Here is a 26,766-nt window from a genome sequence, read left to right on the forward strand (position 1 = left end):
CTGAAAACTTGCCAACTTATAGTAACTTTTAACATTAAATCTTGGCAAAAAAACACCTTTTAATTCCTTAGAGAAACTACACTCGCGAGCAAAACTATGGAATCACTTACATGAAGTTGTTTCCACGCGAACTTGTGTACTAACGAATTTGTTAGTAACAAAAAAAGTGGCACCATTTTAAAGATTAAACTTTTATCTTTAAATTGATACCAAATTCATTTAAATCACACCAGTATTTAAAAAGATATCCCGGCTGATGTGAAGAAGTAACGAAAAAGACATGTATGAACTGTTTGATACGTCGCGAGTTGCGTCCTATTTACCCCCTATAAAAGCACGCGTTTTTAGATTTTTGCTTTCACACGTCGATTCATACACATCTCCGCTTCTTTTGACACTTTACCTGGGATTCTACACCTTCAGAAGCAGCACAAATCGTTGCACTATTGCAAGAAGGGCTCAGCCAGCGGGCTGTCGCACGTCAGCGCCACATAAGCCAGTCCTGGGTTTCGAAAGTTTCAAGACGCTTTCGGGAGACTAGTGGCTTTATCCCGAGACCAAGTTCTGAACAGCGCCGGTGCACATCGCAGAGGGAAGACCGTTTTTTCATGTCAACCTCTCTATGAAATCGTCATTTGACTGGAATCGATGTCCATCAAGAGCTCAGAAATGTTCGTAAGATAGCTGTTAGCGAGTGGACAGTTCGTTTAAGATATAAGCAATAGAATTTGACTCCAAAAAGGCCTGCCACAGGCTCGAAACTGACGGCAGGTCACCGATAAGCACCCTTTCAATTTGCTCGTACACATCTCGATTGGAAGGCGAGTAATGGAGGCGAGTTCTGTTCTCCGATGAATGCAAACTGTGTTTGCAGGGCAGCAGTCGAAGAGGTCGGGTTTATAGGCGGCCTGAGGAGCGATTTATGCAGTGCTGGTTCGCTGAAACAGTGGCTTATGGGGGTGGCTTGCTCGACTGAACATCGAGATGTGTACGAGCAAATTGAAAGCGTGCTTATCGATGACCTGCCGTCAGTTTCGAGCCTGTGGCAGGCCTTTTTGGAGTTAAATTCTATTGCTTATGTCTTAGACAAACTGTCTACTCGCTAACAGCTATCCTACGAACATTCCTGAGCTCTTACTGGACGTCGATTCCAGTCAAATAACGATTTCATAGAGAGGTTGACATGAAAAAACGGTCTTCCCTCTGCGATGTGCGCCGGCGCTGTTCAGAACTTAGTCTCGGGATAAAGCCACCAGTCTCCCGAAAGCGTCTTAAAACTTTCGAAACCCAGGACTGGCTTATGTGGCGCTGACGTGCGACAGCCCGCTGGCTGAGCCCTTCTTGCAATAGTGCAACGATTTGTGCTGCTTCTGAAGGTGTAGAATCCCAGGTAAAGTGTCAAAAGAAGCGGAGATGTGTATGAATCAACGTGTGAAAGCAAAAATCCGAAAACGCGTGCTTTTATAGGGGGTAAATAGGCCGCAAATCGCGACGTATCAAACAGTTCATACATGTCTTTTTCGTTACTTCTCCACTTCAGCCGGGATATCTTTTTAAATACTGGTGTGATTTAAATGAATTTGGTATCAATTTAAAGATAAAAGTTTAATCTTTAAAATGGTGCCACTTTTTTTGTTCCTAACAAATTCGTTAGTACACAAGATCGCATGGAAACAACTTCATGTAAGTGATTCCATACTTTTGCTCGCGAGTGTACATTACCGATAGCCTTTTCCTTTCCGTTTTTGGGTTGAATGATCACATACACATATTATGCACTAGCGGCCGCCCGCGACTTCGTACGCGTGGATCCCATTTTGCCCCCTTCATCTATCTTACGCGGTTTAGATTTTTCATACAAATGGTTTTTCCCGCTAATTCCCGTTTCCGTTGGAATTTTGCAATATCCTGTTGTAACTAAGCTTTAAGTTTACTAAGGTACCTGCATGACAAATTTCAAGCGTTTAACTTAAGCGGTTTAAATTTTTCATACAAATGTTTTTTCTCGCTAACTCCCGTTCCCGTGGGAATTTTACAATATCCTCTTGTAACTATGGTTTAAATTTACTAAGGTACCTGCATGTCAAATTTCAAGCGTCTAACTTAAGCGGTTTAGATTTTTCATACAAAAGGATTTTCCCGCTAATTCCCGATCCCGTGGGAATTTTGCAATATCCTGTTGTAACTAAGCTTTAAGTTTACTAAGGTACCTGCATGCTAAATTTCAAGCGTCTAACTTAAGCGGTTTAGATTTTTCATACAAAAGGATTTTCCCGCTAATTCCCGTTCCCTTGGGAATTCCTAAGTATACTATAACCTGCCCAGGAGTATCAAAAATAATTTTACTAAGTTTCGTTAAAATCCGTCGAGTAGTTTTTGTTAATATATAAGGAACATACAGACAGACAGACAGACAGACAAAAATTTTACTGATTGCATTTTTGGCATCAGTATCGATCACTAATCACCCCCTGATAGTTATTTTGAAAATATATTTAATGTACAGAATTGACCTCTCTACAGATTTATTATAAGTATAGATGTTGGTAATATAATATGAGAATGATAACGAAAAACTTAAAACTGATTTCACAACTGTTTAACATTGTCTTTCTGAATAAATATATTATGAAGATTGTCCTAATAAGACGACACAATTATTCTCGTAGACGTATTTCCCTCTCTTAGCATTTACACTCATACTTGGAATAAAACGAATAACTACGTTTAGACATGTTTACTTCTTTTATGGATATTTATACAAAGAAATCTGTCTTTACAAAAGCGCTAGAAATAAGTAGCTTTTGGTGTTTATTGAGTAACATATTTCAATCGAAATGAGACGACGAGTTTTCCTTGATAATAAAAAAAACACTGTTTCTATTTTTATAGTTGTAAGTAAATTTATTTGTTAGCAGCATACGTGTATCGATTATTTTGTGGGTATTTAATAATTCATATCGAATGCGAACACAAAAAATAACGAATGTTACTCGTATAAATTATTCATTAATGATGTAGGTACTTAGTTGCTCCATTCAATGGCTGTTTTATTTTCAGATTAACAGCCATACGGTTTTGGTCGTATTTAATTAAGATAACTAGATAATAAGTAACTTGTCCTGACTTCCATCTACTTAAATCTACAAGTATACCTCTATATTTATCTTTTTTTTACCTACTCCTATACTTATTGATTGTACGTATTGTTTGAAAGTTTTGTATCGCTTTAAACTACATATTAAATCACTCATATACAAGTATGTCTGCACAAAAAAAATCAGTTCATTCACGGTGATATTTAATCCGATGCATTTCATGTATTCTGTCTGTGTCTTTATCAAAGCTTTGCATCTGCTTAATTGAGCTTTAATAACTTTCAGTTCGTTCGTGATATAATACCCATAACATGATAATTTTATTACACAACTCAGATACACGAGTAGCTTACTATACAGGGTCTCTACTAATTCGTACACATTTGAATAATAAATTATACACTGAATTAAAGATAAAATATAGCTATAGGCAAGTCTTAATTGATACAAAAAATAAGCGGCTTTTACCCGTGGTCCCCCCAACATGTCCCCCTGGTGGGTTCACGGGTAATTTTTTTGTCAATTCCGCTTCCTTAGAAAAGTATTTTTGTTCAATATATCGTACATGTACCTATAAATAAGTATTTAGGCTGCGCTTGAGCCTGACTGACATCATTATCACCAAAGCTTCAAATTTCCTATCTGCACGTGGTCTGAGGATAAACTGAAAAGATCATCAACCTTCTGTTTGGTAAAAGTCATTAACTTACTAAGTTGATTAGAAGTTTTTACCTTGAATCCCATCTGCTATAGTGATTGGCTTGGAATGTTCTCGTCTCCACGTGATCTGAGGATGAGGGGAGCCGGTGGCAGCACACGTGAGGCTCACGGAGGCTCCTTCCCTCACTGTCTGGTCAGTACTCGTACCGCGGTCCAATATGTCGGGAGGCACTATGATAGAAACAAATACGTTACTACAACCCACACGAGATAACTGCGCACTTGGCGGGAGTTGTGCACTGGGAGATGTACCGGTGAGTGCGAGGGAGAGTTGCTTTTCAGCGAGGTGCGCAATTAACTTGACCGGGTTGTATAAGATTATTTTTTTGTTACCACGGCACACGATCACAGGTAATTGTATTGTAGACGAAGCAATAGTATACTTACAAAAAGTGAAGCTACGGTGCGCAGCCTCTTACCAGTAGTTTTTCATTAGGCAAAGGAGTGCGTACTTAACTTTTTAACATAGAGGACTTACTTTGAAACGTTCAAAGAATTTAGAAACAAAGAGAAATTGGCAAATTAAAACTTTTGGTGGCGGAACAAACGAATACCATATAAAGGAAACTAACTACTTTAATGTTGGAACAGGCAAATTTTACTCAAAGGAAATTGTATCATTATTCAGGAATGGGAAAACTGCATTCATAATTTCTTACAAAGACTGACTACGAATAGTCGTAGTCAGTAGCCATTGGTATAGACCAGGGGTGGCCAACCAGTCGATCGCGAATATTAGTCCAGTCGATCGTGGCAAGGCGAAAAATACTACATGATTGTGTACTAAACTCTGCTGTTTCATTTAAGATTTCAAGAATTATGTAAGTGACAGATCGCCCAGGGTTTCGTTAGTAAACAGTAGATCTTATGTCTAATCAAGTTGGCCTCCCCTGGTATAGACCAATGTCTGCAAAATCTCTGCAAAACTATTGTAATCAAAAACGTTATACCTATATCAAATTACCTGAGCTATCATTATTTAGGCTTCCATCATAAAAAATATCTAAGAATTACTGAAAAGCCTACTGGGCGCCAAAATATTGAGTAAACATCATTACATAACGACTATAGTATTTTTCCACTCGGTAAGTGTTAATACTCTTGAGGATTTTATCTAGAAAAGGTAGAAATTGTGGCCATAAAATAATTTCTTCATTTATAAGCAGACGTAGATAAATAGTATTGATAGGAACTCGTTTGTGTCAAAAGATTCTTCAAGGAAACCCTACTAAGAATCGTGATCTCAAACTATTGAATAAATTCATAGAAAACACCTATACATAAAACTAAAGACGAATAAGTTTGTTAAACGATTTTAACTGTTCCTATTTTATTTAACATGGAAACACTATTAACTACCAGAAGAACTTTCACAGTAAATAATGTGTATTGACTTAACTAGAATGTAGTTAGGTAGGCCTGTAGCACTCAAAGTTGAATTCGATTTCAAAAAGGCTGTCTTGAGAGAAACATCAACGCAAAATGAGTTGTAATTACTTGAAGGTTTATAAATACGTGACTCATAACTCACAAAATTACTCTCGCTTGGCCTCAGCCTTAAGACGCTCCGCTTAACCCATTTAGCCCTACCGTACCCTATGTGGTACGGTATCTTTTTGAAAATATTTCGAAGTACCAAATTGTTGTTAATTTGTAAAAATGATTATGACAGTAAGCTTAAAGTGAATATTTTACATAAAAATATTTAAAAATATGTTTTAACAAGTGGTTTCGGAAATATTTATGAAATTCCTCGATAGAAAACAAAAAAAATATTTACAATGTTTTTAAGAAGGTATAATTTCTTATTATTTATGGTAAATTTGGTTATTTGTCAATTTTATTTTAAAAATAGAGTACAATGGATATCACGACTACAAAAAAAAATTATTGATATTATTTTTATACGGTTTATTCCAGACTAAAATAGGTGTACCGTATAAGGTACAGTAGGTCTATGCATGAGCAAATCATGCAATTTAAATTTTAATTTTTTATTATTTTTATTTGTTTTAGGCTATTGATGCTTCACTATATTGCCACAACTCATGAAAAATTTGATAATTTCAGTAAACATAAAGCAATCTTGGTACTTTTCTACTGCTGTCTTGTCAGATGACCGCTAATGATGATCAGACTGACGAAGATTTAGACGATAAAGATAGTTTCAATGTAAATAACAACCCTCAGAGTTTTCTTTGATGAATTTGCTAAATTTCCATCGTCGTGTTGCTAAATGCGATTATGGATAGCACTAAACGTAACAAATCAGAAGAAGCCAGGTCTTCTTCAGCTGTCCTCACTAACTTCGGAGAAGGTAGGAAAAAAGAACCAAATGTGGTTAGTATCACAGAAAACATCTTACAAGATATGCCACGTGTGATACTAGTGATTATGTGATTTTATTTTTATTTTATATCATACAAAAATTAATAAAAATCTTCTTTGAACAACGACTATGTTTTGCTTGCTTATAGACCTACTGTACCCTATATGGTACGGGCTCCCCACGGCCCCCTATTTATGGATTATTTTTTTAAATATTTTTTTCATGATTTTTAGGCTTCCCTTTGTAAGTTTTTGCTGAAAAATCAATTTTTATTTACAAAAATAATTATCGGTCTAAATGGGTTAAACGTATGCAACGCAAGGATCGTGAGTGTGTCCTCTTAAAGCTAACTTTTAGGCGCTGCGCAAAAGTAGAACACTTTAATTACCGACTAGGCACATCATCATAGGAGAATATTGCAGTGTAAAAAACGACGAGCCTTTAAATCGAGCCTAGGATACAAGAAAATTATCCACGTTTGTCAATTAGACAGACTCGTGCTGCGAAGAACTTGCTGAAGAAACAAGTGACCTTTGTCATCCTCTTCTTTATTAGAGAAACTACCAAATACAAAAAATGTAAAAAGTACAAGTTAAGCCGTGAAAATCGCATCTTGGATTTTAACGGCTTTTCAATGTGAAAAAAAATATTGATAGTTTGTATCCAACACAATACACAAGACGTCAACGTGTTTACTTACCCACAACATCTAAATATCCAAGCTGGCCCTCTGTCAGTCTTCCGCACCTCGCGAATGTGAAGGAACCAGACGTGGTCGCTGTGCGTCACGCCCTCGCGACGGCTGCGTGATATGCCGTGACACAAGACACAAAACGCCAAAGTTTTAACAACGTTATACACACCCACAACATCTAGGTATCCGAGCTGGCTCTTCATCGGGTCGGTGTTGATTTGGCACATGTACCACCCTCTGTCGGTCTCCCGCAGCTCTCTAATGTGTAGGAACCAGACCCTGTGGTCGCTGTGCGTCACGCCCACGCGGCGGCTCCGCGATATGACGTGCGTGTGGATCGTGAGGATCGTCTGCGTGTCTACCCTCAGCCATGCGACCTGCGAAAGAGACCTTTTTTAATAAAAGTATTTTCATTTCTTTTAAATTAATAAATAAATAATAATAAATTAGATAGATACAAAACTTTATTTGCATTAGAAAAGACAAATAATAGTCAAAAAGTACAAATAAGTATACAAATATGGCAGCAACAATTTGAATTTCTTCCGCTGAAAACACTGATAATGGTTTTACATTTACGAGAAGTCTTATCAAGCCTCCTCTAAGGAGCACCAAAGAGCTTTTTTCATGCGATACTGCCAATTATGTTCTTAAGATCGTTGGTCCATCAAGCTGGAGGGTGTAGTTACAACACTACGTTTGCCTTGAGTCTTCGTAATGCATGGATGGAAAATCTAAATCACGATTGATCACGATGACTTTTTTGTGCCGTTATGTGTTGAAAAACTTTTATAATGATATCTTCTATACTTATAATAAATCTGTAGAGGTCAATTCTGTACATGAAATATATTTTCAAAATAACTATCAGGGGGTGATTAGTGATCGATACTGATGCCAAAAATGCAATCAGTGAAATTTTTGTCTGTCTGTCTGTCTGTCTGTCTGTCTGTCTGTCTGTCTGTCTGTCTGTCTGTCTGTCTGTCTGTATGTATGTTCCTTATAGAAACAAAAACTACTCGACGGATTTTAACGAAACTTGGTACAATTATTCTTCATACTCCTGGGCAGGTTATAGTATACTTAGGAATTCCCACGGGAACGGGAATTAGCGGGAAAATCCTTTTGTATGAAAAATCTAAACCGCTTAAGTTAGACGCTTGAAATTTGGCATGCAGGTACCTTAGTAAACTTAAAGCTTAGTTACAACAGGATATTGTAAAATTCTTACGGGAACGGGAGTTAGCGGAAAATCCTTTTGTATGAAAAATCTAAACCGCTTAAGTTAGACGCTTGAAATTTGGCATGCAGGTACCTTAGTAAACTTAAAGCTTAGTTACAACAGGATATTGCAAAATTCCCACGGGAACGGGAGTTAGCGGGAAAAAACATTTGTATGAAAAAATCTAAACCGCGTAAGATAGATGAAGGGGGTAAAACGGGATCCACGCGTACGAAGTCGCAGGCGGCCGCTAGTAATAGATAAGATGTTTAGCTACGTAGTAAAGTAAAGTATCTTTTTTGTTAGCTAATATAGGTACGTAAAAATGTAAATGGCTCTATTAGGAAAATAGATAGCGGTATTTACATTTGTAATGTACATAGTTTGTGTTACGTAGGCAGATTGCTAATTAGAAATTAGATACTTAATCTGTAAATAGCAAAATCTACTATAACATAATTTATTAAAAAGGTATACCTACCTACGTAATTTATACAGAACCGACTAATTGAAGTGACCGTAGGTAATCATGTCCTGTAATTGTATTTATTACACATTCCTTTGTAATTGAGAACATCAAAGATATTTGCTCTAAATATTCAAATGCTAGCAATAAATCACAGTGCACATTAAGACAAACTATGCGCGTTTTAGTGAAATAGGTATTTCAGACAGCATGACGTTCTGCGCCATATTATGCATGAGATAGTGTTTGAATGTGTTTAACAAGACGTTATTATAACGTATTGCATGAAAATGTTACAATTTATTTCTTACAGCAGTATTCTACATAAAATTTTACATTTTTGCGAATTTGACCACAAGTTTCGTTAAAATGTTTACCTGCAATTGTTTTATAGAGAACTACAAATAATAGTTAAGCTCTATCCATCAATTTTGACCCAAAACCTTAAACCAATTAGAGCTTTTTATAATGTCTACGAATATTTGAGCCATGTGTCATAGGATGACTGGGGGCTTAAAGTTTCTCTAACTACTTTGTATTCGCTGAAGCTGCTTAAGCTCATACACTTACAACATGTTGTTTAAACCTAGTTGCAAGTGATCTTGAGTTCGAACTACGTTAGCCGAACTCAAGTCGCTAAGTAGTTTTATTGCCCGAGATTGTTAGTCTTTTCAAACTGCAACTTAAAGTATGAGTACAAAATCTACTCTGCCGAAATCTGTCGTCTGTCTATATGTTTTCATCGTTAACTGTCACTGAATATATTCCTCACACAACAACACACTTAACTTATGCTATTCGCTTACCGGAAGCATTAGCGTACGTGTAACGTGACAAAGCAAGAATACCTGCATTGTTAAATTTTGTTAAATTACTACACTATACTCGTGGTGAATGGCCACCTTTAGAGAAAATCGTTAACAGCTGGTCTCAGTAGAATATAATTCGAGTACATGTCAAGAAACTGTTTAACGAACTCTAGCTGTTAGCGTGCCGGATAGGATATGTGCCAGCTTCGAAAATATTTAAACACTATTCGACTTTATTCCCTCGGCACAAGGAGTATGTTTGGATGTTTACGTTTTAGAAGCTGAATCAACAGTGTGAGTGCCGACGAGTGTAATATGTGGGTAGCCGCGCGGGAGACGTACGGAACGAGCTTAACGTGTACAATCACCAACACCGCATACTTACCACCTAAATGCAAGACTGCAGGAAAATTTCAAATTCGGTCACTGCACCAGCGAAATAACTGATGTGATGTTTAAAGCATCTGTCAGCAGCATTTTAGTATTTAGTTTTGCTTAGAGATAAAATATAAAGTTTTAAAATAATATCGTTACTGGCCCAGACTGGAATATTGGGTTTAGGCTAAATATATCACAAAATATAATTTGCGTAATAAACAAAATCATTACGGTAGTTTCACAGACGAGAGTCAACGCTCGCTCCCCCAAGGCCTAGCTGACCCATCAAACAATTAAGGGTACTTAGTTCTCTATTATTTAATTAACTATTTTATACTTTGAAAATTGGAAAACTATTTCATGATTAATGTAACCCATATTTTAAATCACATTAGGAAAACATTCATGTTAGGTATTAATATGTATTCATCTTTCATTTAATTTTATTACTTACTTACTACTTTTATTCAGGACCCAAAACATTTTACATTTTATTCATTGAATAAGTCGTAGATAAAGATTTACCCAACAAAACCCTTGTTTTACCCAACGGGACGTCTTCAAAAGAGCACATTAAGTTAGTGCGTGTCTAACTCGATCACCATATCGCTACTCAACTGAAGCGGTCCGTCCCGCTCTCAGACGTCCCGGTCCCGGGCGTCCCGCTCTCGGGCGTCCCGGCGCGCCAAGACAGTTAGTTCAATCACCCGCTCCGGCAAATTCTCGGGAGATTTGCTCTCTGTACCAGCAATTATTGGTTCTGTGATCCACTGCTTAAAGAAACAGAGCGATGTCAGAATTGAATACTCATTCAATCTCGCTACTACAATGTAATTTCAATAACAATAAATTTATTTTCTACAGTCTTTTTTCATCCACCTTGAGGTCGTCAGTCCGCCAAGCAGTTGTAAGTCCAATGCCATTTTTCCCGAGACGTAGTCGCCATTCGAGAACACGTTTACTCCACTTTTCCTCGGTTTCTCTTATGGAAAATTGTGGAGACCGCCTACTGGCAAGCACAGCGTGAGACGACCACCTGCCTGCTGGAAAGGCGACCTCGAGATCAATAGGGAAGGCTAATGTTCACAAGTCACGTGTTTGTTACTGCTGAATTTTATTGTGTAATGCAACGGAATTAGGCGGCTTCAGGTTGTAAGATTTTTATAATTTAAGTTTTGACCACTGATCAAACTTCAACCTTAACCCCTATCGTAGAAGTTTCAAAATTCGAAGAGTCTCCACGCCTGCATTTGTAGGCAGCAGTAGTTTAATAGAAAGTTCTGAAGCCTCAAAAGAACTCTAATACAGTGTGGACTTTAAAGGCTTTACGAAAACTGACTCATATTATTTACACCCTCTAAATCAACACAGTTTTACAATAGAGTACCTAGTATTTAAATTGCATTCAACGCTTATCCAGTTTTAAAACAGAGTAGCGTTTCAATTGTTTTCAACACATGTCGAACAAAAACAGGTTTTACCTTGTAAGTGGAAAGGTTGTGTACAGTGCAGGCCAGGATGGCTTCCCGGCCGAGCGGCGCAGTCACATTGGCGATCGGCCCGCTGAAGCCCGGCTCGTCTGCAACAATGGAATACCAAAATAAACAACGGCTCAGTTGGCTTTATGACAGATTTATTTCTTAGAAATGTTCCATTATGTGTTTCAATTCTTCACCAAGTAATGAGATTAAGGCTCATTTTAATCACTCGAATACCTCAAAAAATGTTTTGTTCTACGAGTAGGTTGTGAAAAATCATTGATCAGTCAGAATACGAATGGTAGATTTTAACAGCTTCCTCGAACAGTAAAAAGTTAAAACGTATAAAATTCAGTTCGCACAAAAGTAGAGAAAATATTTTGCCATTACGCTGATTCTATTTTTCAACAAAAATGTAATCAAAACATCGCTTCCATGAAGTCTTATAAGCGTTTACGACAAAGACGGCATTGTTGTGCAGACAATCGTAAAGTGTCAGAGACTAACTTAGATGAGCACTTACATTCGATTTAAGATTAGGCATTAAAGAAATCCTAAGAAATCAAAAATATTGGTGGAAAAACGTGAAAGCATTCTTCAAACCGTAACACATTTTTTTCAGATTTCAGCAATTCACACTTAGTGTAATCGTTTTCGTTTTATCATTACAACATTTATGGGGTTATTCTTACGTCGGGCCGCAATTTAAATACGGCGAAACGGCCGATTGAGTGCACGCGAGCGAGGCTAGGTGTTCCCGCGATGACGCCATCCGCTGGCCCAGCTGAACCTAGTCTGATTTATACATAAACTTACATTCTCACACTAATCAGTGCACAGATCTTTAGCTACTCAAAATGCATGGTAAAGTGAATGGTCCAATAATCTAATTCAAAACTAGGTATATGAAGCAGTAAAAACAAATAACTGTCATGCAAAAATGCAAAGACCCAATTGATTTAAAAAAAAATCCGGAGAAGTAAGTAAAATATTTTTTTTTTTTTTAAAGACGTGTGGAGGAGTCCACGGCATCCTCTCTAACTGGCGTGCTCGAATAACTCCAATCAATTTTCCTCAACTGATAACAAGTGCTCCAAAAAATTTGTCCAGGTAAACTGCCTTACTAGTAATTCGTACTTAATTTTTTTTATAAAACTACTACTAGTTTTACTGTCATTCATATCATTTCGAAGCCACGCTATTGTACTTTCTCGCATAACTACATGGTCTGCAGCAATTGCCATAGAATTTTATCGCTAGATAGAAGCGCTATGACGCCATCCGTTATACACGCTGATGGACTTAGCTAGACGGTTTTATATCTAGGTATATTCTACGATGCAATGATCACCTTGAAAATTATTCTTTGATGTAGTTTTTTTGTTGCCTCTATTTTCAATAAATGGAAATTACTAGGTAGTAATTTAATCCATTGGCAAAAATAGTTTCATTAATTGAATTGATGATACCTATGTATTTATACATATTTATTTTTAAAAAAGTACTCGTCAATAGGTATACCTAGTATGCCGCTACGTTTATAAGAGACGGTCGCAGAGGTACTAAACACAGCTTTTGTATTTCGCTACATTTTCGAACCAGCTAAAAAGAAAGTAACGTATACCACTGGCGACAGGAATATGATCTCTACATGTATCATAGCTCTAGAAAAGGGCTTCTCTACCTTATTCCCTAGACGCCGGGTTCAAGTGCCTAAAGCCGTCTCAGACTAGAATCCTTCTGTAGAAATCTTACTACAGTAAGGATATTACTATGAACTATGCTCCTAGTAAAGTCCTGTGTTGACAATTTTAAAGCATTATCATACAATACGATCTTCGACATACTTTTCCATAAGCATCTAGCCTTAATCTATTGAAGATTTAATTTCGATGATCCATTGTTAATTGTTTTTCTTCTATCGTTAAGGTATAAGTACTGTCGCAAGAGCCGCCGTGCCTTAAAAGTATTATTGCCAAGACGTACACCGTAACACGTATCTTTTACGACCGTATCCTTCATGTCAATCTTGTTGGTGTTCATATCAACACATTCTGAAGTCAAAGTAGAGACTTTATAAGACTTTATAAGAATGTTAATTTCAATGTGTGAACTAATTGCGGGGGTCAATAATCTCATGAATGCGAACAACTTAGAGGTCAACGTAAAAAATGTTGATAACAATCATCATATTCATATTTCTGCTGTAACTAGGTAAGTAGGTTCTAACAATAATCTGGTGAGACGTTTAATATTGTTTTTTATGCAGAACAAGGCACTAAGGCAGGTATTTGACCGCAATCGCAACTAATGTTAAGTGAAATGCAGTCTAGGATAGTACATAGGTATCTAATTGTACCTATGACTTAGTAATTTTAACTCATTGGCCCTGAGATACAAATAAAAAGTCCCAATGTTTAATATAATTTTGTATGTTGCAGCCTTTAATCAATAAACTAAGTGCTAAATGGTAATATCTGATGCCCGGGTCCATTTAATAATGTCTGATGCCAGGGTTAACAAACCACACGATAGAAGATTTTCACCCAGCGAAAACCACATTTCGATGCGACATCATATTATTCGATGTTTCCAAAGGTTTTCGAGTAAGCGAATTCATTCGTTCGTACATTGAATATTTCCTGAGGAGCATAATAACGGCTATGCAACCAATTTCGCGGTGTCCGGGCGGCACGCGACGCGACACTGGGGGATTAGGGCTGCTAACTCCCATATTTACATTCAACGCTACCTCCTGGCTTCGATGGACATATTTTGACATTTCAATGGAGCTGAATACCGAACTCTACACCATTACCTATTATCTTTCTTTGATTTACTACATGATAAGGCCAGCAGAGATACTTATCATTCAAATACAAAATCATGCTACTCACTTCTTGATTATACAGGGTGTTAGGTAAATGGGTATATGAGCCGACACTAGCCTATGTTAACATGGGCATATAAATGGTATGCTGAAGTCAGAAAATTGATATCTTCATTTTAATTATTTTAATTTTCATATAAATCGGATTTTATAAAATTTATTTTGTATGAAAATTAAAAAAAATAAAATGATGATATCAAATTTCTGACTTCACCATACCATTTATATGCCCATGTTAACATGGGCTAGTGTCGGCTTATATACCCATTTACCAAACACCCTGTATACCAACTAGGTACTCAAAACAGTAAGTTTAATTTTTCTATTGATGAACTCTAGCTCTGCGCAAGTTCAAAGAAAAATCCAAATTTTTAATGCTAATCATGATCGACAATAATATCTGATATTTTATTTTAAAAGGGGTAGTTTTCACTAAAGATGACAAAACTCGTCAGAACCCTAACCATTAAAGAATATTACATAATAATAATGAATAAATATATTCACACATAAATATTTCTTAGTATGAAAAAGCGATTATAAATCTTTCTGTAAAGTTTTTACTTCTTAAACATCAATTTTGTTTTTGTATTTTTTGTTTGTTTACAGAAGTGGACAGCCCTGTATGTAGAATGGATTGGACGAACGGGTTTATTTGTGAATTTAGTGAGATCGAACAAATATCACGACAGTCAGTAAAACACGCGGATCTTTCAACTCACAATTTTCTCTGAGGTTTAGTCATATTGAAATATTTTATCGCAGTACGTGCCCCTCTCTACAGGTACCCAATGGGAAAGAAGTCATCTTAACCTACACTGAACGCTATAGCAGCTACCATCAGGCAGGCGATGGTTTTCGTACTGGATTACAAAGTACAAAGGTGGAGTTTGAATCTGGGGGACGATTTTAATGTGACCTGAGGAATCGTTAACGATTAGTTTATTATTATTTTGGAAAATATTTTTCTGTCCACATTCTACATGGACACAGATGACCTGGTTGACGTTGCAGGAGGCTGCTCACAACCGGCTAAGCTGGAAATCATTGAGCGATGATAATATTTCTGGTGTCATGATAGTAGTAATTAATTTTTATCATTTTTGTAATAAATTACTTCCACTTATGAGGAAGCCGCTTTGTCGTTGTCAAGTCATATTGTTTATTATATTAGATACGATCCATTTTACGTAATCCTTCAATTGCTCACTTCATCACAGAAAATTAGTTATATTTGAGTTATGGTTGATGAAACGTTCCGTGTAATTTTCAGTTTTATTAATATTCATCTTCTGGGAAGCCTCGTCGACAAAAACCTGAAATGAGAATTTAATCAAGTCTCGAGTCAATAGATAGAATGTTTTGATAACGGTTAGGGTTTTGTTCCACCTATTTGATTTTAATTAACATACCTGTATAAATATTTGAAATAAGCGATGTTTGCCCTTTAACAACAACTAATTAAAATTTTCTCTTACGTAATACTTATTAATACTTACTCAGCAATATAGGAATAATGTCAGTCGAAGACATAAATAGCAGTGCTTTATTGTGTTTTGAAATATCTGAACATTTAGGAGTAGGGGGAATAATGCTGGAAGTGAAACAGAACATCATAATTATTATCTACCTGAATATTGTTTAAATTAAGATATATTTTTTTTATTAACGGCACATTAAAAAAAACAAGCTGGTAAGTAATAAACAGTTTTCTCTAAAGCAAAATTAATAGAAATTTCTCTTTTTAAAATGTAGAGTTTCATATTTCCCTCTATTACTGACCGTTCTCAAATATCCCAACTATTATATTATTCAATTAAAATTGTTTATGAAGGAAAAGGAAAGTTTACAGAATCAGTTTAGTAGCTCAAAAATTACAATTTACCTAATAAATATTATACAACTAAGTATTTATTAAAATTAAATCCATATACGACAATGTACGAGATTAGAATGGCTCTCAAACAGCTAAAGAACAACAAGGCACCGGGTGATGATGGAATCACGGCTGAGCTTTTGAAGGCAGGTGGAACGCCGATACTGAAGGCTCTTCAGAAGCTGTTCAATTCCGTCATCCTCGAAGGAAAAACGCCTACGACATGGCACAGAAGTGTGGTGATACTCTTCTTCAAAAAAGGTGACAAAACCTTGTTGAAGAATTATAGACCCATCTCACTTCTGAGCCATATCTACAAGCTGTTTTCGAGAGTCATTACGAATCGTCTCGCTCGCAGGCTCGACGACTTCCAGCCTCCCGAACAAGCCGGTTTCCGAAAAGGCTTTGGTACCATAGACCACATACATACGCTGCGGCAGATTATACAGAAGACCGAGGAGTATAATCAGCCACTTTGCCTGGCGTTTGTGGATTATGAGAAAGCCTTCGATTCGGTCGAGACCTGGGCAGTGCTACAGTCTCTCCAAAGGTGCCAAATTGACTATCGTTATATCGAAGTGTTAAAAAGTTTATACAAAAACGCCACAATGTCAGTCCGCCTCCAGGATCGGGACTCGAAACCTATCCAGTTGCAGCGAGGGGTAAGACAGGGAGACGTCATATCTCCAAAACTGTTTACCACCGCCCTGGAAGATGTCTTCAAGCTCTTGGACTGGAGCGGATTTGGCATAAATATCAACGGTGAGTACATCACCCACCTTCGATTCGCGGACGATATCGTAGTCATGGCTGAAACCTTGGAAGATCTAGGCACAATGCTCGATGGCCTCAGTAGAGCCTCTCAACAAGTGGGTCTCAAAATGAACATGGACAAGACAAAAATCATGTCTAATGTCCGTGTCGCACCCACTCCTTTGAAGGTTGGAGACTCTACACTCGAAGTTGTTGACAATTATGTATACCTGGGACAAACAGTCCAGTTAGGTAGGGCCAACTTCGAGAAAGAGGTCAATCGTCGAATCCAACTCGGCTGGGCAGCGTTCGGGAAGCTACGCAATATACTCACGTCCGAAATACCGCAGTGTCTCAAGACAAAAGTCTTCGAGCAGTGTGTGCTGCCAGTGTTGATTTATGGATCTGAAACGTGGTCGCTTACTATGGGCCTCATAAGAAGGCTCAAGGTCACCCAAAGGGCGATGGAGCGGGCCATGCTTGGAGTTTCCCTGCGTGATCGAATCAGAAATGAGGAGATCCGCAGGAGAACCAAAGTGACCGACATAGCTCGCAGAATTGCTAAAACCAAGTGGCAGTGGGCGGGGCACATAGCTCGTAGAGACGATGGCCGTTGGGGCAGGAAAGTTCTCGAGTGGCGACCACGGGCTGGAAAACGTAGCGTGGGCAGGCCTCCTACTAGGTGGACCGACGATCTCGTAAAGGTCGCGGGAAGAGCCTGGATGCGGGCAGCGCAGGACCGTGCATTGTGGAAAACCTTGGAGGAGGCCTTTGTCCAGCAGTGGACGTCATTTGGCTGAAACGAACGATACGACAATGACGCCAGGCAGAATTTAGAGCTTCAATTGATCAAAATTACTTACAAAAAGTAAATTTGTTTACCGTTTTTCTTCTTTTTGTATGCGTAACATCAAGCCTATAATATACCGCGGCATTATACGTACCGGTACTGAATGCGATTTGCTATAATACTCTAACGTGGCTAATGGCTAAAATGATGATGATGATGATGAGTCTAAAGTGCTGTCGACTGCACTTGAATTTCAAAAATCAACCCACCGTTTGCTTCCGTTGCTTATAGGGTGCCAAATTTATTTAATGGAGCTGCTCAGTACTTAGCTGCAGATCATTTTCACCAAAAATTTGGATTTTCGTAGAGCTTTACACAACTTGCAAAAAATAAATAAGTTACATAAACTGTTATGGCATTCGATTAGTTATTAATAGCATTAATAAGGTATATCGATAACATACTTAACCTGAGAATGTTACCCTTCGCCTCGGCAAGGCGTTAATTCCAAAATACCCTTTAACATACCGTGTTTTTATTAAATTAGTTTGGTGGCACGCGACTTACGAAACTAAGCATACGGACGAAATTCAGGTCAAACTGACACGGCTTGAAAATAATACAATTTAGCAGCGGCAACGCCGAACATCAAACGGGACTTAAGCACTATTATGGGTATTATGACAATCAATTACGATGTAGGGCCGTAACCATGATATAATTTGATATACCTACTGAGAATAACTGCGGAGCTGCTGTGTTTGTATTATTGAGTGTTAATATGCAAAACGCGTACTTTATATTAGATATCTTTTTGATTTTAGATTTTTTCATCATCACCATTGGACACCACCTTCGGTTGACGGTCCAAACAACTTATCTTACACTCTGTTTGCCACGTTTAACTCAAGCATTTTTTTTAAATGACCTAGAATGATCCATGACCTAAAGAATCAAAAAGTTACCTAAGAAACTAATCAAAGAAATGGAAAAGGTAGACTGCACTGAATCTTTGATTACTCTGAGTCGAGCGTGATTGCTGCGAGCCTGCGAAACAAAACCTCATCTTAAGTCATCACCACAATTGATGAGTTTATAAATAATTAAAATTAATTAAGAATAAGTATTTATGATTGAAAATTAAGAATAATGTTTAACATGATTCCCACATGACGTTACTGGAATCCAGTGAATTTTTATTTAGAAAAATTAGTATGACAAAAGCATCAGTGTCTGAAAAAGCAAAATATAATTATCCAACCAGAGCACTACGCATCGTGTGGCCATATACTTATCAACAACCAAAATATGCATGATGAAGTTGAGCTCAAGACAAAAATAATAAAAAAGTAAAAGTATATGGCACGTAATAAATAATATTCTTATTTTTTCCTACACCGCGATGACCATAACGCAACGTTGCCAAAGAATATTAGCGGAATTTTTCGTAAAGCACTTAACCACGATCAATTATGGCGTGGGCGTCGCCATGCTCACTCATAAACACTGTATAAATCAATCGCGGCCCTTAAGGGTTTGATTTGATTTATTATGATCTAAATGCCCGTATCGCAGTTAAAACCCGGCTTGTTGAACTTCCGACGCTGTCACTGACAAATTACAGGCTCGCCTCGGCTCGCTAATTGACTGCATGTCAAAAACCGCCACACCGCAAATACACGGATGTTGTCCCTTTTTAGTGGCACTTCCTTCAAAAACTCTTTGTGAAAAAGACACGACCTTGTTTTTGTGATTACGATTATGGTAATAAAATTGCTGTGAGGATTTTCCTTCTAATCTTATTGAGATTAATATGAGCATCAAATATTTAGCTTGTAACATTTGATGACAATATTGCGTCCTGTTGATACATATTATAAGAATTATTAGTATATTTTTTTTGGTTTGTATTAGAGATGAAACGGATATCCGGTAACTATCCGGTAGGCCGGATATCCGGCCTAAATTTACTATCCGGCCGGATACCGGATAGTAACTCACTATCCGGCCGGATACCGGATATTAAAAAACTACGAGAATTTCCTATTAATAAAATGAAATACATTAATCTTTGAGGTAAACATCAATAAAATGGATTATAATAATGACGGCTTTTATTTAAAGTCCAATAAGTTACAAAAAACCATATTAAGGCCTTAAAAAAAAAACAAATTTCTTTTTCTGGGCAATAGCCCATACATAGAGTGAATACACTCTAATGACGAATACTTAAATAGTAAATATCTGTTGATTGCCAAATAAAATAGGCGTTTTTTTTTCACTGATGGTCTGATGTCATGATGCAGTTCAGTCAGATTACGCAGCAAGTAAACTAATTTATAGGCATCATCCATTTTGGTCCAAAATCAAAAGTGACAAATGCTAAGGCAGACGTTCTGTCAAAATACAGCACTTTTTTTTTGTTGGCTGGCACTTGATTTTGATAAGATATAGGTGAGAAAACAACAGAAGAGAAGATAAAAAATAAAATAAAAAGAAGAAAGACGCACAGTAGTGCTACAGCTTTGGTGCCATAGTAACAAATGCTAAGGCGGACGTGTTCTGTCAGAATACAGCACTTTTTTTTTATTTTGGACCAAAAATGTATGGATCGTGGATGATGTCCTTTTCGCTATTCAATCACACACTCACAATGGCAACCGAAATCGCCCGAATTCATCTGCCCCCTAGACAAGTGGCAAAATCTGACATTCTATTCGGACTGATTCGATTTTCGAAAAGTGTGACTAGTCTAGTCTACTAATAGACCCACTGATCGCGTTCGAAGCACCTAAACTCGTCACGACATGCAATGAGACAATGGGCCAACTATCCGGCCGCCGGATATCCGGCTATCCGGCCTAGCTGCTGGCCGGATATCCGGTATCCGGTATCCGGCCAAACAACTATCCGTTTCATCTCTAGTTTGTATCTACGAGTATTAGGTAGATACTAATGGTATCTTAAAACAAGAATAAAGTTAATAAAATTTGCAAATACATTATGTATTTTTACGAGTTTTATGTTTTATCTAGACCATCGGTTCCCAAAGTCGGGGGCGCGTCCCCCAGGGGAGGCGCAAAGACCTTTAAAGGGGGGCGCGGACCATCTGTGTACTTAAGTATAAAAAAACCTGCGACTGCTGAGAGAATGCATTCCAGACTGCTCGATACGACCAATAAATAATTTTGACAGGAGGAGGGGGAGGGCGCGGAATTATTGTATGGTCGAAAGGGGGCGCGTCTCAAATAAGTTTGGGAACTAATGATCTAGACTGATATTTATTTATCTTAAAACTACCGTTTTACCTGTGGTTTTACTAATAAATATACTTAGGCTGGGTTGCACCATCTAACTATGACTTTAACAAACGACAAAAATCAGTCAAACTCCATACAAAATACACCGGTTATCGTTATAGTTACGGTTAAAGTTAGGTGGTGCAACTCAGCCTTACTGTTTTTCATTTACTATGCATACCCGAGTATTTTATAAGCATTCGAATCCGGCTTCAATATCTTGCAAAATGTTAATTATAATAATGTTAAAATCACAATAATATTATTACAAGCACAATAATATTATTACACGAGAATCATCCCAGGCCGGGTTTTACTGAAATAATAATCTTACATAACCGAGTACTAAGAATAATTATTATGTTATTATGAATGTAAAGTTACGTAAATAGCGAATCCTATTGGGACTAAATGTGCTGAAATAACCGTGATATTCCTGAACACACTGAACTTTTTCCTCCACGTGACTAACTTGTTTGTTTTACAAAAACAAACAATGTTTGATGTGTTGTTCGAAAGAGTGTAAAAAAAACATTAGCATTGTTTAATCCTTCAAGCTCCGCGAATCTAGACACAATAGATAATCAATTGTTATGACATTAATTAATGCCGTCTGGGACTCAATCGGTTAATCACAATTAACTGACTATCAACGCTACAAAAATCTAATTTTGCAGCAAATGAAAAGCTACTCAATTTTCAGGGCAAGAATTGTATTTTATGAAAATGCACCAAATTTCCTGACTAACAAAATACTGACACTGAGTACAAATATTATTCTCAACTTGATTACTAGAGTGGTCAGTGCATTGTTAGTACACAAACACACATTACTTCACATTTTTATTTTCGAGCTCTTTGACACAAACGGACGTGTGAATATTACGTCACGGTTCCGCAGAAGTCTTGTTTAGTTTTTCAAATGGCCCGGACGTTGTCATCTTTGCCGGGAACTAGTCATTTGCAGTAAAACCACTCGCTCTGTAATTTGCTGGAAGTACAGCAACCCGGAATTACGTACCTCCAGACGAAAAACGCAAACGAATGTACGCTTTTGCGGCTCATACCGTACCGTTAGGTAAACTTAAAGTAAAATAAGTAGACGAGGATAGGAAAGGTGTACAGCGGTCGGGTAGCCTAAATTAAAAACTGTGAGATAGATTTTCGTATAAAATGTAAGATATGTTGTGTCATGGAAGAGACGCTATGGTAATATTAATCGATCGCCACAAAAATGTTTTAGTTAGCTTTTTTGCAGATTTATGTAAAATACAATTGAAAATATTTTTAAATCTCCGGTAAAGTATTTTTATCCCATCTCAAAAATCTACACTTAATACGATCCAAGTGAAATGCTTTTAAATAAAAGGACAAAAAATTAAAGGCGATAAAAGATAAAGTTATAGTTTAAATATTAGAAAAATATTAGTGCCGAACACGTTCAAGCCATGTACCGGTAAACACTCTAAGAATCCATTACACCTTTTCATTATAGTATCAATAGGAAATAAGAGTTCACGTAAATAGTTATGAAAAGCTCGCTCAAAAGCTTTTCTCGCCGGTGAGTAAGTAGCAAAACATAATTTTCCTACTATTTGGTATAACTTCGAATTAACAACGTTTCGAAATAAAATCTTCAGATAGTGCTTTATTATAATCAAAATCTATATACAACCTGAGATTCTATCGAATTTGTAATTTTAAAAATTAACAAGAAATCGGTATCGAAGAAACATGGTACTTACTACTCTGTAGCATGTTGGACTCGCAACACTTTGAAATATAAAGCACTTTTATGGAAATATGATTCATTAGACATTATTTAAGAATGTTTTTTTCTCAACTATGACTAAGGCTGCGTACAACCTTGATACCGTATCGGAATAGAATCATAACAACCCCGAAAACAGACGCGGCGGGCTCTACCTTCTACTTTTATAACTTTGTTAATATAAATATTAATATACCAAATATGAGTAACTTAAAATATAATAATCATGTATACTCACGTGTAGTAGCATCGGTGGAACCGGCTAGCAGCCAATCCAAAACAAGTATTGCTAACAATATTTTACCGCTATTAAGCAAACTTAACTGATGTTGAGAATACATTTTAGGTTTTTCTAAGTACTTCAATATTTAATTTTCAAGCAGAAAGCTTCTTTGCATTTTTTATACTAACTTTACGACCCCACGTTGGGCGCCATTCAAATATTTTACGTATTAAGACATTCCATGAAAAGAAACACCGAAGTCTTTTCGTTGAAAAGTCAAAATTATGTTAAACAGAACAACACACGACAAATCCCCTTCGAATTGCATTCGACACACGCAAAAATGCGATTAAGGTATCGTTAGATTCGATAACGTGAATGATACTTTTCGATGTCCCGTGAAAAGTTTGTTCCCCGGCGTTCGTCGGTAGAGTCGCACGACCGTCCCGCGCGGCGGCCCGCAGATGACTGCTGCAAGCGGCGTGCATCGCCTCGGAAAGGACCACCCCTTCGCTGCTTTCATCCCTTTCCCACAAGGCGGCACGCGTACAATTCATAAAACAACCCCTATAACCTTCTGATTCTGACATTTTCTTTCATAGTATTACGGTAATAATGACGTCTTTATTGGCATGCGGCCAAATAAAGGCAGATGATATCTAAATACTTTTAATGTCAAATGCAGCGTGTGCAAGAGTAATTAGCTTCATTAGTAGTAGAAGAATATAATTATGTAGTACAAGCTTTTGTGAAAACTTTATTTATGTTATTAGTCATCATAAATTATTTATTACTTCGTTTCTGGGGCTTTGCATGCCTATCTTTCGGAAACAATGAATAAAATTAGCCAAAAAATGTCTAGAAAACTGTGTAACTTTTTATTGGGAAAAAATCCTGTTCGGATGAAATGTATCAAAGATATCCTCTTACAAATATAACAAAAACAGACACAAATATTATTCTTAAAATTAAAGTTGCAAACCCGAAATAACAGACACGCGTTGTCAATTTTGCGGTATCAAATTGAATTAGCACCTTGAACACCCAAAGTTCTATAAACTAAGAGCAAAGACTGCGAACTCAGTGAATAGTGGGAAGGAAATTATTGCGCTTCGAGAAACTTCCAAAGGTTTCACTGGCCAGTAATGAAACTAATACTAACAAGTGAAACACCAAGCCACGTAATTTGAGGAGGACTTATCTGTTACTGACCATAACTAATATGTCAACTGTGGCTAAATAAATTTGGTAGGAATCATACCGGTAACCACAACATCGGGAAGCCGCATAACTGCTTTACAGTGTTCATTGATTTTTCGACCATTTCTATCGACTGATACTCGGAACCGAGTGACTCCTGGGACGGTTACTTTGATGCCATTAGGTATACCAAGAACTATGGGACAACCTTGGAGATAATGGTGAACCATGCCAATGCACATGAAGCGACGATTTTCCAATATTATAGAATACTTGGAATTTTGCGCTGGCCACAAAATCAATACCTATCAATGTGGTTTAATTTTTGGTAAAAACTGAATTCGTATTTTGATTTTTGGTTTCGATAAAATTGAGTGAGTACCTACCTATCTAGTATGTTCATAAAAAGTTGTTTTCAAAGTTGGGTCTGCATGGGGAACTACAAACAGTTTTATATTGTTGATTTACGCATTCATTTTTACTCATATCACGTGAGAGGGAGAAGCTGACTTTATGATTTCCTTGAAACAACAAATTTTATGACGGGCGTCGATCCTAGTATTTTGGGTATGCGCTCAACTCCTGCTGGAGCTCTTACAAATCCTGATGGATCCATAAGCATTACTTTATTCAATACCTAAGGTTTCCCTAATGTATTATCAGTTTATTAAATTATGAGATCTATCTACTAGTACAAACAAATCATTGCATTGTTTTACTAGTCTAAATGCTACCAAATTAAATTATCTGCCATTAATGTTGTTCCCCGACTAAATTCCTTCGAAGGGTAATTTTTACTGCTCACAAGCCTTATGGCGGTCATAAAATGCAAAGTTTAATTTGAATGAAATTAAACGGCATTTATAAATTCCACCGAGGAGTCATTGAATTCTAAAAATCCACTTATAATTTATTTTGTTTCCCAGTAATAATAATGTCCGGCAAGTTGGCGCCATAGAATTGAGTTCCGCGAACGGCGGGGTATTTCCTTGCAACTCCCCTGGCCGCCTGGCGGCCTTAAAGCTACCATTAATATTTATACACACACGTCACTAGTTCACCTTCTTTTATGCGTCTGGTAGTGCCGACGAAATATAGCCCTTTTGCAAAACTTTTAGACACGCGGAGAGCCCGCTAGACCCAGCTAATCAGCGGAAACCTGAATACTACATCATATGGATGTGAGATAATGATGGTTAGATATAGCCTTATGAATATAACGATATGATTCAGTTTTCTTCACATTGGTCTCCATTTCATGAGTCGGAATCGAACCCAATACTTCTGAGTCTAGACAGTCTCTTTAACTACTGGACAACCAAGACATTGCTTGAAACAAACAATTGAACGATGTAGGACGTAGGTACGTTAAAATCCAAACGTTTTCGTCAAACGATACCTACTGATATTTTTACTGCAACTCGGTTTAAACACTTTTGTAAAGTGATGAACTCAACGATGCCATGTGTGATTGTTACATTCAAAAAGCAAATCAGTTTAACCCTGCATGATAGAATAGTTTAAATTTAACCCCATAATTGATCTGAATATTTAACGTGCCAGTAAAATCGTCGAATTTGCGGTTATTAAAAGTTTGAAAGGCCGAACTCACGATGTTACTCGTATTTTCATCCGCGCCTGCCGTGATGGAAATAAATACTGGTTTATTGGACTGTTTTATTTCAAATCTAACTACATAGACCGCTTTTGTTCGTTTTTAATAGGCGCGGTTGTGACCATTTTTGTGGTCGAGCAAAATCACGCCGTACATGTCCATGAACGTACCGCAAATGTTTTATAATAAATCACATAATTCGTTCCGCTAACAATATTCATACATAGGTAAATAAAATAGCATTGGACATTATACACGGTTACGGTCTAGTCCAATTCTAAAATCCTAATCGTTAGACATTTACCCCAATTTTCATGAAAAACTCGTAAGTAGCTTCGTTCTTAATAGGCTAAAATAAACACCAAACATTTTAATTTCGTTTAAGAATTACAGTCAGCATAAGTATATTATGTATATTACTTACTATTTAAAAACGATACCTACCTACATATACTTAGAATACCTAATAAATACAATAAACTGATTATACTAAGGTAGAACTCGTATTTAACCTAGCTACTTGACATTGTAATAAGAAAACAGATCAATATTGAGTTACGAGAATATTATAATGAAATAAAATTAATATTCTAATAATTTTAAATCCTTTTCCAACAGCATTTTCCTTTCTTCTGTGTAAAATATTTACGCAATATTTGTTTTCCTGAAATTCGTCCTGTATTTATTCCGCCTTAGAAGAAAAGCGTCTTAGGTATATTATTATGTATTGTATACAGAGTGTACCTAAGGGACAGAATAACTTGAAACACTGAACTGAGACCAATTCGTCATTCGTCAAAGTCATTTTCCACTTCACCAAAACAAACTACGATAATATCAACTGATAAATAATAATTTTGTCTATAAGGGCATTTTTTGCCCTTTGCCCTTTGTTTAAGTTATTTTTGTTTGTTTTTATGAGTAATATGTAGTCGCCCATTAAAGTCCCTTACACCCCGTATAATATTTTGTCCCAGTAACCCTCATAAGTATATTACTTGAAGCCTTGTAAATGTCACTCGTCCTAACAAGTTGAAGTCAGTCTTATGCTCATTTCACTATCTTATTGATTATAGATTACGCTAATAACTTGAAGGTAAATATTGTTAGCGTATTTTTAATATTACGTAACCTAGAATAGTTGAATAACTTATT

The 26,766-nt window shown here is 36.9% G+C and overlaps 1 protein-coding gene across 2 annotated transcripts in view; it reads right to left on the reverse strand.

Moving 5' to 3' along the window:
* The window catches only part of LOC135074194 (lachesin-like), a 31,392-nt gene extending 8,149 nt beyond the window's left edge, over positions 1-23,243 (reverse strand). For both annotated transcript variants that reach the window (XM_063968493.1, XM_063968492.1), the window contains exons 1-4: positions 22,812-23,243; positions 11,198-11,295; positions 7,011-7,218; positions 3,831-3,989 (exon numbers count right to left, since the gene is read on the reverse strand). In XM_063968493.1, the coding sequence (XP_063824563.1) occupies positions 3,831-3,989; positions 7,011-7,218; positions 11,198-11,295; positions 22,812-22,914 (568 nt within the window). In that variant the 5' untranslated portion in view covers positions 22,915-23,243. The remainder of the gene's footprint in view (positions 1-3,830; positions 3,990-7,010; positions 7,219-11,197; positions 11,296-22,811) is intronic.
* Between the last annotated feature and the right edge of the window lie 3,523 nt (positions 23,244-26,766).

Source organism: Ostrinia nubilalis, chromosome 8 (assembly GCF_963855985.1).
Source record: "Ostrinia nubilalis chromosome 8, ilOstNubi1.1, whole genome shotgun sequence".
Taxonomy (NCBI): domain Eukaryota; kingdom Metazoa; phylum Arthropoda; class Insecta; order Lepidoptera; family Crambidae; genus Ostrinia; species Ostrinia nubilalis.